Source organism: Sorex araneus, chromosome X (genome assembly GCF_027595985.1).
Source record: "Sorex araneus isolate mSorAra2 chromosome X, mSorAra2.pri, whole genome shotgun sequence".
NCBI lineage: Eukaryota > Metazoa > Chordata > Mammalia > Eulipotyphla > Soricidae > Sorex > Sorex araneus.
In genome coordinates this window covers 154,120,272-154,135,594 of record NC_073313.1, presented here as the reverse complement: position 1 = coordinate 154,135,594, position 15,323 = coordinate 154,120,272, and the positions used below count along the sequence as shown (strand labels likewise).

The window sequence follows — 15,323 nt, the reverse complement described above, 5'->3', positions numbered from 1 at the left end:
AGAGTTTGATTAGAGGAAGAGCAGATAAACTGGTAGAAGTGGTTACAGATAAACAAAGGAATGGAAGTGACTTGGGAGCACTTTGATGGATGTGACTGATATACCTGAACTCCTAGTGGCAAGGGGAGCAGGACATACCAATGTAGTCTAGAATTGTTTAGAGATTATTACCAGATAAACCCAAACTCTGTGGTAAGGGAGAAAGGACAAGCCAATGATATTCAACACTTGCCACTACACTAAGCACTACAAAAAGTATATGTTTACATATACCTTCTCAGATTAATGTTTTCTGGATTGGGTATAGTTGTCTGGATAGAATCACTTGGACACATCAAAATTGATTTAGATAATTTTATTAAAATAGTTTTATAAAAACTTTTATCGTCACTGTATCACTGTATCACTGCCATCCCGTTGCTCATCGATTTGCTCCAGTGGGCACCAGAAAAGTCTTCATTGTGAGACTTGTTGTTACAGTTTTTGCATACCAAGTATGCCACGGGTAGCCTGTCAGGCTCGGCCATGCCAGCGAGATACTCTCTTTAGCTTGCCGGGCTCTTTGAGAGGGGCAGAGGAATTGAACCCAGGTCAGCCACGTGCAAGGCGAATGCCCTACCCCCTGTGCTATCGTTCCAGCTAATCACAAAATTACAAAGCTATTCTTGATTGTTGAAATTTTATTTTCATTCTTTTCAGATATCTCTTTATTATTTTTCATAGAAATAGAACCAAACATTGACATTCCAAACCAACCTTGAAACCCCTTTCCTCTTTGGGGAAATCCCAGCCCACACTGGTTGTTTCCAGTCTTGATATTGACCATTCTCGCAGGGTTGAGAGTATCCACCACTGTCCTTCTGATTGACATTTCCCTTTCCCTGACAGTCAGTGCTGATAAACACTTCTATGCATACAGCCCATGAAGATGTCCCCTCTAAGGAAGTCTCTGTTCGTGTCCCCACACCATTTTATGAAGAGGGATTTACAGTCAGGGATTTCCTAGTGTGGAGCTTTGTGGGTGCTCCCAGTAGCTTAGATATTAGGGCTGCAGTTATGATGTGTGATGGGTAAACATTTCCTCCCTTTTCATTTGTTATCTTTTTACTTTCGTGTAGTTTGCCTTGCCATATAAAATCCTTAAAACTGATTTTTGGTTGTTTGTTTGTTTGATTTTGCTTTTCAATGTGATTTCCAATCAGAGTCAAACTACTGATTATACCTCTCAGGTCAATATTGAGAGCTCTGTCTACATTTTCCTCAATGTTCGTAAGGACTTTGGCCCAATCTCCAGGCCATGAATGAACCTAAAATTAAATTCTGTAGTCGACGTGAGACATGAGTTCAGTTGCTTTTTATTCTTTATTTGTGCCCTTTCCTTCAAGCAGCCACTTGCCAACAATTACTGTGGTAGATCGAAGGAATTATCTCTGGGCTCCAGATTCCATTCCAGTGTGTAATCATTTATGTATATTCCTATAACAGACACATAGTTGACACAAGATTCAGTGAGGCCCTGGCCAGCACCAGAACCCACCCTGTTCATTCCAACCTAGTTCAGGCCCTGCCAGTCACACTGAGATTATGTCACAGGCACCTATAGCTGCCTGAAGTTGTGGAGTCTCAGCACTGGTCATATATTGAGAGTAGAGCACAAATCTATGTCCAGATCACCCAACACCTACATCCCAAGATCCCACGAAGCACCATGAATAATGAAAAACAAAGAAATATTATGATTTCAATGGATGGGGACCAAATCAAGTAAACACTCAGGTACACCAGAACATTCAATGCTCTCTGTGAAGACCAGAGAGTAACAGTTCTGTCAGTGGTCACTAAGCCTAAGAAAACAGTGACAGGTATACTCAAAAATAAGGTGAAGGAATGAAGGAGTTAATGAAAATATCATTTCAGGGCTGGAGGGTTGGTGCAGTGTGCAGGGTACTGGCCTTACACATGGTGGATCAGGGTTTGATTCTGGCATCTCATGTGGTCCTGAAGCCCGACAGAAGCATGCCCCTGGGTACAGAGCTAGGATTAAGCCCTGAACTGGGTGTGGTGACAAAAGGAAAATAAACAAAAACAGAAAAACATCATTACAACTAAAAAAAGGGCCCTTAAGTATGGCCTTCAAGGGGAGTGGAAGAAGGCAAAAATGGAATCGAGGTCTGGGGTTCGAACACTGTGTGTGCATCTTGTTGCTGTGCCTCGTGCTGTGGTGAGCACAACCACAAAAGCATCTCTCAGATTAATGCTTTCTGTGCAAGTACCCAAGGCTCATCTTCCTGTGGAAGGTAAGACTGAAGGTCCCAAACCCCGTGAATCACCTGAGAACTACCGGGGGTCATGATCCAGTGTCAGTTCTGGTTTGCTTTTGTGCTGTGGAAGCTGGAACGGCACCTCAGATTGTGCTATTTGCACGGAGAGCTGAGGGGAGAGCAAGAAGTTGTGAAGGGGGAGTGGAGGGGGAGTGTCCCGACTCCAAATGCCCCAAGATTCGTGTTATTCACAATTCCACATCTGAGATTTCACCGACAATCTAGAATGTGTTTGCACCCAGCACGGAAGGCTTTGTGCCTGTGGTCAGCACGGGAGAAGCATTGTGGATTTCCAACAACACACACTCCATGCAGCAAGACACATGATTCACCGATTTCTCTCTCCCCCTGGCCTGCATGCTGCTCCTCCTGGCACGTGTTTCCCACATGTAGACAGAAGCTTCGGCTCTGTACAGAAAATGCTACTAGTTACCTGCTTCCATTTCTCCTTTGATGAACGTCACCACTGATCTCTGACTCCCCTCCCTCCCTACCCCCAGGCCCCCTCAGCCCAAGAGAGCGGTGGCTCCTCTTAGGGTTCTGACATGGTTGGTGCCAACACTCTTCCCAGGAGCACTGGCTCCCGAGCTCATGCAGCTCTGGGGTCAGAGTGAAGAGGAACAAGGTCAATGTCACCGTGGGGGGCTTCTCTGCCTTCCATCTCAACTTAGAATGCCCAGGGGATATCATGTCAAGTCTGGGGACCACTGAGGACAAGGGGACAGAAGGAGGGTCAGCCCTGTCAAGCACATGCCCCCAAACCAGTTTCCCCGTGCCAACACTACGGTCTCACACCCCCATCTGCCTGAGGTGATAGAGATTTGGAGAGACATTGACAACTGAGTGTCTATCCCAGGTAGACCCAACTGCCCCAGTCATGATCTTTTGACGCTGGGGGTAGGGGGACAGACAGAGTCCCTGCCCTACCCAAGGCCCAGCACTCGACCCAGCCACATCTGGCTCTCACCCTGCCTGAAAATGGCTCGTCTTCAGGATTGATCTCAGAGATGCCAGAGAATCTCCTGCAATTGAGCACCCAGGTGAAAGCCTGAGACCTGCCGCCACCTGTGCATCTGTGCAACAGCCCCAAACTCACAGGGCTGCCAGCCCAGGAGAAATGCGGAATTAGATGGGAACACTGAGTGGAAGCCCACTGGGCTCATGAGTGAAGCACTATGGCAGAAGGCTCAAGTGCACCAATAGCTCAGGAAATCCTCAGGCCGGGATTGTAGCAACACCATTAGGAGGCAGATGCTGTAACAAACAGTGTAAAGTCAGTTAATATGTGCCTGCTCAGGGAGCCAGTTTGGGAGGACAGAAACTGGGGATGTTGGTGGAGCGAAGAGCATATGGGTGGTGGGATGGTGTTGGCATATTGAATACATGGAGCAACTGTATGGCGAAGAACTTTCTAAATCACTGTGTTTAAAGTAAGGAATGAGAGAGAGACAGAGACAGAAACAGAGTCAGAGAGACAGAGACAGAGATGACAGAGTTTCCATCAGTGACCGAGTATGAGCAGGTCAGTTCAGACTGAGCTCGTGCCGGGGTCTGCAGTGACAAGGGGGTTTGGGGAAAGGGTCTGTCAGACGCCCTTCAGTCATCTCCAGAAATCCACTCCTCCTGGGACACTTGTTCCACTTCAGTGTCATTGAATGTTATCCACTGGTGGAGGCACCTGAAGGAGCAACAGAACCGACTGTGACACTGCTGGAGGATGACAAGGGTGGGAACAGCAGGACCCTGAGCAGGGAAACCCAAGCTCCGATGGAAATAAAAGATGCTCAGATATGGACATAAGCAGAGTGACTTCAGTGGAAACATTGAGACGTGGCAGTTGTAGATTTTTTGAATGTTAGAAAAACTACAGATTCCATGAAAAATTTAAGAGAAGCATATGGATTTGTATAAATGTAGCCTATAACAAATGTCTGCCCCATGAGAATGCATGGTAGACCCCCAACTCCAAAATATCAGAGAGCCAGAGTGATAGTACAATTTGTAGTTTTCTGTTCTTGCTCTCCCCAAAAGGGGACATCCCCAGCATCCTATATGCTCCCCCCAACCACTGCCAGGAGTAATTCTTTTTAAAAATTTAATTTTATTTTTATAAATTTCTTCACAATATTTGATTACATTTAATATTCAAAAACCAATCCCACCACCATTACACCTTCCTACTACCATATTTCTGCCCAGAATCCCAACCCCTGTCCTCAAAGCAGAGCTAAAATCATTTATTTTGTATTGTTGTTCTGAATAACCCACCAAAAATGAGACAAAAAAGGTTCCTTAGAGGAAAGTTTGTGAAGATTGTTGTATTTCACCCAGGAGCCACTAAGCCCTTATATAAAAGATTAGTAACATGTTGTTAAAGGTTGAGCCTTATCTGCTTTTATATATTTATCTATGTATATATGTACGCATAAATATATTTAACACTAAGATCAGTTGTTTTCTACTTTAAACCCCATCAAATGAGGTGCGCTACTCTTGGTATATTGGTGGGTTAAAGTGTGACATGTCCAGGGACAGACTGGCTCTTGAGTGAGGCCCGTCAAGTATGTGGAGAGCAGCCTTAAGCACGGTGGCGGTGAGTTCTGGAGGGTCTCGGGTGCTGGGGATGGATCAGTTGGGGCTGAAGGGGCCTCAACTGGCCCCCCTTTAGGGTTGCCCAGAATGAAACAGCCATTGCCAGGAGCAATTCTTGAGTGCAGAGCTAGGAGTTACCACCAAGCATCACCGAGTGTGGCCTCAAAACAAAAAAATAATAATAAACATAAAACTCAAATAGATTTTTTAAGTAACTATGTACTTTGCAAACAGTTATCAGATACAACTATTATAATTTCCTATGGAAAGAAATGAGTACTGGGAAGAGAAGTTTTCATTTGGATATTATTTTAGAGAGAGACTGATATGAAACAAATTTAAGCATGATTATAATTATAGCACAGCAGGTAGGGCCTTGCACCCAGATTACCCAGGTTTGATTCCTCCATTCCTCTCGGAGAGCCTGGCAAGCTACTGAGAGTATCTCGCCCACAAGGCAGAGCCTGGCAAGCTACACGTGGCGTATTCGATATGCCAAAAACAGTAACAACAAGTCTCACAATGGGGACGTTACTAGGGCCCGCTCGAGCAAATCAGTGACCAATGAGATGACAGTGATACAGTGATAAATAGTGGTTATATTAAAAAAATGAAACATGAACAATATGAACTACTTTCATTAGCAACTTGAAGTTCAAATGATTGTAATTATTTTAATGTGACTAAGACAGATTAATAAAATAAGTGAGGAGCCTCCTATGACCTGTTTCAATGTGTTTCATTACCAAGTGCTCAATCCACCAGACAGGGTCTGTGAGTTCTGCGCCTCAATGGGACGAGGAGATCCAAGGTCAGAAAGTTTCCCCTTATAACAGCCTGGGTCACCTCATGCAAATCCCTCTCAGGCTCTGGGGTCAAATGCTCTCTGGGCTGTGGAGCTCACAGCTGTCTCCTCACTCAGGGCTGAGTCTCTGGGGAAGGCAGCGCTGTACTCAAGAAGAAGATGATTCTGTGGGGTCTTCTCCTCTGCCTGGTGACAGCACCCCTGGGTGAGTGTCCCGAATGTGACAGGAACTAGTGGGGAGGAGTGATGCAGGGACTGACAGTGATGGATTTTCCTTGTCACCAGATGCTGTGTCTATTCTGACGCTGCAGGAGTCAGGCCCAGGGCTGGTGGCCCCCTTCCAGACCCTCTCCCTCACCTGCTCTATCTCCGGATTCTCCATCACAACCAGTGGTTACTGCTGGGACTGGATCCCCCAGTCCCCAGGGAAGGGCCTGCTCTGGTTGGGGTATATATGTGCTAGTGGAAACACTAACTACAGCCCGTCCTTCAAGGGCCGCGTCTCCATCACCAGAGACACGAACAAGAACCAGTTCTCCCTGCAGCTGAGCTCAGTGACCCCCGAGGACACAGCTGTGTATTACTGTGCTAGAGACACAGTGAGGGGAAGTCAGGGTGAGCCCAGACACAAACCTGCTGAGACAGGCTGGGCTGCAGGGCTCTCCAGGGCCACCAGAGGGCGCTCAGGACTGAAAGGGGCACAGGGACCAGGAGGGGGTCAGGCCCACAAAGGGAATCCTAACAGCACAGTAACTAACCCACACTGTACTCAGAGTGACTGCGGGGTCACACAGGGGCCCTGTCCTACCATCACTCACTCTCAGGACAAGCACATACTCAAATCTCCCACAAGGATCTCTGTACCGACTTCCTCCAGGATCTCACACTTCCTGCAGCCCCTGTTTCCTCCCAGCCACATAGAGGGGAAGGTCTCTGACCCTCCCCACAGTGACTATGCACACTCCCCTCCTGTCTGCTCCCCGGAGACTCTCAGTCCTGTGCTCAGGGATGCCCAGAGATGGACTCAGCCGATCTCCTTTCAGGCAGTGCTTGGTCACCTGAAGAACCACCTGTGACCCCTGAGTCTCCTCTTCTTCCTCACTCTGCTGTGTCTCTCTGTGCAGGCCTAAGGGAGGAGCTGCATGAGGCCTCGGGGGAGGCTCCAGCCCACACCCCTCAGCTCACTCCTGGGCACTCGACCTGCTGGGCTTTGAGCAATGAGTGACCTCCACGTGGAGGCAGGAAGGATTCCCTTCTCCATGGGGCTGTCTCTGAATCACACCCCCCTGGGGAAACTGTTGTGAATCAGGCTGGGCTCATTTCCCAGTGCTCATACTTATTGTCTGCGCTGGTGCTAAGTACGCACTTCTTCTATTCACATTGGGAATTGGGGGCACTGAAGGACCCCCACAGAACACAGGAGGGGCTACAGGGGAGCTTCTGAACACCAGAGGGCACTCGGGAACCACCTCAGAAAAGGCTTCAGCAAAGAGGGTCAAAGAGGGTCACCATGTGCTTGAAGCCCACACGTGCCAATATTCTGTCACAACACAGAGACACTCAGCCCCCATCACCCCACCCACTCCCATCCATGCCCAGTTCCAGCTTCTTTCCTAGGACCCTTCCCCGTCGCTCTCAGAGCAGCTCCACTTTCAGTGACACCCTCACACTCCCAACCCCTCCCTGTGGTCTGTCCTCCCTGTCCCCAACACTCACCCCACCAGGCCCCCAGGACTTCAACGTCTGGCAGGGGGAGTATTAATCGGTATTTTCCTGTTTGTTACTATTTTTGTACCTTTCTCAGTATATTCATGTAAGATACAGAACAGCTTTTCTTCATTTTTCTCCCTCCTTCGAGAAAGCTCGTGTGACCCATTTTATAGGTCCGGGACTGAGAGTAATCCAAGACACCTTTAGGCCTGAGTAAAAACCCAAAATATATCCCTAGAGTGGAAGCTATTGAGAGTGAGTCTCCGTCATCACACCCTACACACACTTACACAAACAGGAAGCACTGCAGAGAGCATGAGGGAGGGGTGTGGCATGGGGGGAGGAATAACATGGGCCAAGGGGAAACACTGGGGTGAGGGGTTCATCCACTATTTCGGGTGTGATGATCACTGCACAGGTGTCCATATATGCCAGTGCTCATGAATTATTAAGATCTGTAATTAGTATTCCATTTAGGTCATGACCTGTTGTGAATTTTATTACTAACTAAATGCCTACTTGGTAAGAAGGAGAGAGCCAAATTTTTTTAAAATTTTTTTATTGAGTCACCATGTGGAAAGTTACAAAGTTTTCAGGTTTAAACCTCAGTTATGCAATGCTCGAATACCCATCCCTTCACCAGTGCACATATTCCACCACCAAGAATCCCAGTATAGCTGCACCCTGCACCCCCACACCCCTAACCCCCCACTCCCCTAGCCCCCCACAGTTAACCCCCCCTGTGTAACTAATAAATTTCACTTTACTTTCACTTTGATTGCATTCAATATTTCAACAAAACTAACTATTATTGTTTGGAGAGTCTCTCCCCTAAAGTCAGACCTGCTGAAAAGGAAGCATTAGATAATTTGTTTTCCATTGCTGAGGATGAAGAGGTATGAGGTCGAGTGACCACACTTAGCGGCCTCTCAGTTTTGGTTTCTGTATTTTAGTATTTTAGTAACTAAGTCCAGAGAGATATCTGCCAGAAGTTGCATCATTGCCACCTTGTACTTCTCAGTTACATTATATTGCACATATGAGTGCAATCTTTCTATGTCTGGAGAGAGCCAAATTTAATGGGAAGAGTCACACTCCATGCACCTCCATGCACCCTCATCTCCAACATACTCCAGGTGAACACAAGTTTAGAATAAACACAACTTGCTTTCATTACAGGGGAAAAGTTCTCGACAGTTGTCTAGCCCATATTTTATGTTGTTGGCTTTGTTTTCTTGTTCGTTTGATTTTGGTTTTTGGGCCAAACTAAGAGATGTTCAAGGGTTCGTCCTGGATCTGTACTCAGGAATTACTCTTGAAGTTGCTTGTGGGACCACATCAAATATAGTGGATCGAACCTGGGTAGGACGTGTGCAAGGCAAGTGACCTACCACTGTACTATCTCTCAGGCATGGATTTGGTTGTGTTATTTGTGCCACTCTTGGTATACTCCTGACTCTTGTTATGGGCCACCTCTTGTGGGGTCCTGGGAAACCATGTGAAGGGCAGGGGATCAACCTAATTAACCACATGCAGGGGAGGAATCTTCCCTTCTACTGTCTCTGCATCTCTAGCTACTGGGGACCAATCCTGGTGAACAAGAACCAACCATGGGCTGCTGTATTAACAGGCAGACAGACTGAAAAGAGAAAGGGTATTCTTCAAGGGACTAACACCCTAGTCGACAGAGAGCTTCAAAAGCCCAACACATTGAGAGTTATTGCTTAGAACCAGGAATCTTCAGGAGAACATTTTTATGTCCATTTTCTAACTTAGTCTATCTGAGCTATGCTCTTACACATCCGAGGGCCGTAGGTAACCTGGACAAATACCTTTAACCCCAGAGGTATTTCCTCTGGGAGAAAGAACAAAGACAGCTGACACAAGGGCTTGCTTCAGTGGATTTCCAGACATGAGGGTCCTGTTATCTGGTCATTCTTACTTATCCTGATTTTACTTTTACCCTTGCTTTCCAAAACATTGGCAATAGTGAGTGACTCAGTGGATTCCTTTTCTGTAGGTAGTGGGACTAATTCTTAAAATGTATTCTAAGTATATTGTACAAACCATTTAACCTTTAATGTGTCATATTATATCATGAAATAGAAGTAATAATGTACACATTACAGGATTTATATAAAAATAAATATTAAAAACATCAATTAAATTGGTTATGCCATAATAAGTACATACTGGAATAGCAGAGTTTCTGAATATTTTCCTGGTCACAGGCAGCCTCAGAACCCTCCACCTACTCTGGATTCCTCCCTTCTCTCTGCAAGTTCAAAGAGAACTTTTTATAGAGAAGGAGGATATGCAAATATACTCTCTCCACAGTGATGAAAACAGCCCAGCCCAGCCCCAGCTCCAGGAGAGGAGTCAGTTCAGGGGTTCCCAGGGGCTCCATCCTGACTCACACAGAACCAACATGGCCTCTGGGCTGAGCTGGCTTCTCCTGGTGGCTGTGTTAGGAGGTAACTAGTGGGCGACAGAGACACGGAGCATGGGAGAGATGGGAGAGGCAGATCCTCTGTGTGAGGAGAGTTTCCTGACCAGGATGTCTTTGTGTTTGCAGGGGTCCAGTGTGAGGTGCAGCTAGTGGAGTCTGGGGGAGACTTGGTGCAGCCTGGGAGGTCCCTGAGACTCTCTTGTACAGCCTCTGGATTTAATTTTGGCAACTATTATATGAGCTGGGTCTGCCAGGCTCCAGGGAAGGTCCTAGAGTGGATTTCATATATCAGTGGTAGTGGTGATGCTATAAGCTATGCCGACTCTGTGAAGGGCCGATTCGTCACCTCCAGAGACAACAACAAGAACACACTCCATCTGCAAATGAGCAGCCTGAGGGAGGAGGACTCGGCTCAATACTACTGTGTGAGAAACACAGTGAGGGGAAGGCCCTGTGGGCCCAGACAAAAACCACCTGCAGGAGGAAGCAGGGTGAGCTTCAGGGGCACAGGCCCCCAGGAGGCTCTGAGGACTCCACCTGAGGAAACGTTGCTCATGACCAGATGAATCATCTTTCTGTGGAGATCAGGACTGACCTGCCCCTAAGCTCTCAGATGACCCCTTGGGTATCTTGTCCTGTGAATTGTGACTCTGAGTCCTCCATCCCCACCGTGGTCAGTATGGAGTTTGTCTCACTCTCTGCCTCCTGATGGAAGTTTCCAATAATGGGACCATGACTTCCCTGGGGCCTGAGGGGCATATTAGTCTCTTATAGAAATTAAAATGACCCTGTAGAGATTATCATGGTCTCCTTGTAGGCATAACTCATTCAGAAAGAGAAATCCAGAAGTCCACTCAGCTGTGTCCTGGCTCCTTCCTTTTGCTCTCTCTCTCTCTCTCTCTCTCTCTCTCTCTCTCTCTCTCTCTCTCTCTCTCTCTCTCACACACACACACACACACACAGACACACTCTGTACCCACTAACCTCTAACCTCTGGCCTGCACTCGGTTTATACCTGGTCATCCTGCACCTGCGAGTCCTGTAATCTGGGATGGATTCACCTTTGTCCCCTCCTACACTCTCCAGATGGACATTAAAAGTTTTCCATTCCCTCTGCATCCTTAAACCATTGTAGTGGAGAAACCAGGGCCTGTGACACGTGCAGCTCTGACCTCTCCTCAGTGAGACAAGAGGCAGATCCCATAGGAACCCCCATCCCTCCCCTCAGGGAGTCTTGGGGCCCCCACAGCAGCCCTGGATGAGTCCTGACACCAGCTTCCACTGCCCACAGGGAGACGCCCTGAGCCATGGGATCAGCTGCTTCTCCTCAGGTACTCTGACACTCTCAGGACTGGGTTCCTCACAGTGTGTCTCCAACAGTCATGTATAGCCATGAGCTCAGATGTCAGACTGCTCAGTGATCTGCACACTGTGCTAAGAGCGGGCTTCATGGTGTCTCTCTGGGTCACAGGGAATCACAGACATGTGGGAACCTCATATCCCACCTGGGCTCTTTGTTCCCTTGTCCTTGTTCTGGGCCCTGTAGTACCCGCTCAGGTGACAGAGGCTTAAAAGCCCTTCTCTGAGGCTGAATCTTCACGCCTCAGCTCCACCCTGATAGGTGGAACTAGAAGTGGAGCCATGCAGGGTGGAGGGACATGGAATTGTTTGTGGCCATTGCTGTCCTCCCCCTCATACACGACCCTTATCAACACGACCGCCATGAGAAAGGGATTCCAACTCCTGAGGAGTACTTTGGTCGCCAACGAGGGCTTCTGTGCACAGACAGGTCAGTCAAGGCTCTGCTCTTAGCAATTACTCCTAGTGGGGCATGGGTACTATAGGGGATGCTGGGGATCAAACCAAGGTGGCTGTGATTAAGGCAAGCAGTGTTCCCGCTGTTTTATCACTCCAGCCCTCTGACTTGATATTTCTTCCTCATCACACCTGGAACTCTATGCCAACAGTTCTTCATGTAAATCATGTACAAAGTTACAATAATTATAGGCACCAATTCCAGAGCTGAGTTTTTCCCCAAACCCCCACACAATCATCAAACACAGGCCTGATTCCCCACGGTCCCCTCAGTTCAGAACCTCGCCCTGGAGACCGTATCACACCCCCAGGTTCTATCTCCCTCACTGAGGCTCCATACAGAGACCATTGCATATATGACTCATAATGAATTTCTCATTAAGGTTGTCCATGGATCAACCTCAATACGGGTCACCCCTCCTGAGACACTGAAAGTTGGGGATCAGAATCTAAACTTCCTGGTCCCATCACGTGGTGATCCCACTGTAGCTGCACTCCTGTTTTGGTGACTTTCCAAAGACACCATTCAACACCACAAATGCATTACTCAGTCCTCACTTAGAGAACTGAAACAGTTTTAGAGGTTCAATGTCAGTAATAAAGGCAAGGATTGAAAGTATTTTTTTAGTGGAAATCACCATATCATCCAAAAGACCACATGGCTAAATTGAAATAAAATTGATGACTCTCTAATCATCATGAAAACATGTTATTTTCCAAATACAGACTATAGACATTTTCTTTGGTTTGGGGGTCAGGCCTGGGAGTACTCCACGTTTACTTCCTGTACGACTCCTGCGCCCTCCCTGTATTGCTCAGGATATCAGGTTAGTAGAATTGGAAAATGAACTTGGGACACTCATGTGCAAAGCATGAACCCATCCATTGTGACTACCCAAATTGCTCTCAAAAACAAAATTATAAAATTATTTTTGTCAAGCTAGGAGTATCTATAATGAGAAATCTATGGTTTCATTCATTTTTAATTCAATTCTTTCATTGTTTTTACTAAATTACTAATTATGATCCAGGATGGTTTTTATTTTAAGTCTACATTAGTAAACAATAAAACAGACATAAATGATTCAAGAAGGACTGAAAAAAGAAATGCATCTTATTAAATAACCTGGGCTGGAGCGATAGCACAGCGGGTAGGGCATTTGCCGTGTACGAGACCGACCCAGGTTCAATTCCTCTGCCCCTCTTGGAGAGCCCGGCAAGCTACCGAGAGTATCTCGCATGCATGGCAGAGCTTGGCAAGCTACCCTGGGCGTATTGGATATGTCAAAAACAGTAACATCAAGTCTCACAATGGAGACATTACTGGTGCCCGCTCAAGCAAATCGATGAGCAATGGGATGGCAGTGATACAGTGATTAATAACCTGAAAATAGAGCAGAAAAGGTAGTAAAAATATATAGCTAAATTTGGTGATTGAAAAGAAGTTTTCATCAATTAAAGAATGTTTCCAGTGGGTTTAGGCGAAGCAGCTTTAGGAACTGGTTCCAAAATCATCTCCCGTTCAGTCCGGGTCCTTCCTGAGATCTGGTGTCCAGCCTCCTGGAAACTGCTGGTATTGGTGCAGCATGGGTAGACAGCACAGGTGAGGGCAAAGTAGTGAGGATTCTCCAGTTATAGGCCTGCAGATGTGCTGGGACAGGAGACTGGGGACAGAGCTACAGCGAGTCCTGTAATTTGTGTACTAGAGTCAATCATCTTAGTGTTACACCCCGCTTAGAGTAGACTGCAATGATATTAAATTGGCAAAGAGAACTTCAGCCACATACTGTGACCTGTTGGTCCACACAAGCGTTTCAAGTTTGTCAGCAAGATCCCCAGGCACCCCTGTGTGCCCACTCTTTATATATGTTCTGTCTCTAACTCCTGGGTGGCCCCTGCACTTCTCCAGCACCACCTGGACTGGCTCCCTATGAGACACAGGAATACAAGCCCTGACCCTGAGCCACGTAAAGGAAATTGGTTCCTCCCATTTGCTCACATGACTGCAAACACACCTTGTTCCCTCACCTCTTGTCAGGATGTGAGGCAATGTTTTGTTCCCTACATTCAAGAGTTCATCTTGTCTGCTCCTAGTTACACACCAGAATGTAGTTTTGAGGTATCAATCTGACAGGAGTCTTGGGGTCCTTGGTGGAGGTTAGAGGCCCTGACCCACAGTGCAGGGATGGGAAGACAAGTAACCCTTCTTGTCCATCTCTCCTATTTGGCTGTGAGGGCTCTCACTGAGCTCAAGAAAACTCGGGTGTTACATTAGAGCTACGGTGGATGTGAGGGGGCAACTCATACAATACCATTCCCCAAACTGCCTCGTTTGTGCATCCATGTTTAGTTTAGTCCCATTTTGTTGAATTTGTTGGATACATTGATTATTTTTGACCAGTAATGCTGAATTATTTTAAATTAAATTTTAGACCATATTTCGTGTTCCTTGGATTTATCTTGATGCTCTGATGTTTCATAGAAATAGGAGGTAAATTAAGTGATGCAGCCTGTGTTTAGGCTTGATTCATCTGGGGGCTGGGGTTGGGCCAGGGTTGGGCTCAGGGCTTGTGTACTTGCACCCTTGCCGAATGTGTGAGTCTGAGCACTAAGACCAGGCTCCTGCCCAATAGATTGTGTGCTAAGCGCCCTCCATGAGCTCTTTCTATGCTTCTGACAGGGTCAGAATTCCTCAGTGATGACCCCAGTGCAGGGTCTCCTGCGGTTCATGCTGGTGACCCCAACGGGCAGGTCTACTATTCTGGGAACCTTCCAAAGTGCCTGTTAGACATTCAAAATGCACCGCCGAGTCTATCTGAATAAATTTAAAGAATATGATTGTTTAATGTCAATGTCAATGAAACCGCATTTCTTACTGTGAAAAACTTTCTCACCCAGGAACCAAATGACTAAGTGAGGATAAAATTGGGGAAACTGTGACAGACTGGGACTGTGTTAGACCCACAGCTTCCCTGCAGGGGGCGCTCACAGCCACCCACAAAGCTGCAGCCCAGGAGGAGGAGCACAGGGCCGGAAGGATTTGTCAGGCGGGGTCCCGGTTTCCTGACACGAGGACTTTCTTCCCCAGCTGTCGTTCCCCCCGCCCCCCCCCCCCGCCAGCAATTCCTGTTTCCTGAGAGCTCCTCAGCACGTTTCCTGTGCTGGAGGAAGAGGCTCGACTCTGACAGGGCCCCATGGACAGGCCTGAGTGCTCTGAGCACAGTCAGCACCTCCTCCCAGGGAGCCCACACACCAGCCTCCCCCGGGTCCCCTCCTTTCTCTACAGAGGCTCCCCCATGCAAATCTGCACTCGGGACCCAGGGATAGAACCATGTTCACACTCACCCCAACTTGGATTCTCTCTCCCCCTGACACGGTGTCTGAGATCATGGACCTCATGGGCAGGAACGTGCATCAGCGCTGGTTCCTCCTCTTTCTGGTGGCAGCTCCCGCATGTGAGTATCACCTGGACAGAGGCTCCAAGGTGGGCATGGGGCCTCTGAGCCCATGACTCACTGTGGGTCTCTGTCCCCAGGTGTCCTGTCCCAGGTACAGCTGCAGGAGTCGGAAGTTGGAACCGCACCCCAGACTGAGCTTTTTGCACAGAGAGGCTGAGGGGAGAGCAACACAC

The 15,323-nt window shown here is 47.5% G+C and overlaps 1 gene segment (V, D, J or C); it reads left to right on the top strand.

Annotated features, from left to right (window-relative positions):
• Window positions 1-9,856: 9,856 nt before the first annotated feature.
• On the top strand, window positions 9,857-10,443 carry LOC129399809 (immunoglobulin heavy variable 3-23-like). The segment is given in 2 exon segments: window positions 9,857-9,902; window positions 10,004-10,443. Coding segments are annotated over 2 exon segments (486 nt in total).
• The last annotated feature ends 4,880 nt before the right edge of the window (window positions 10,444-15,323 follow it).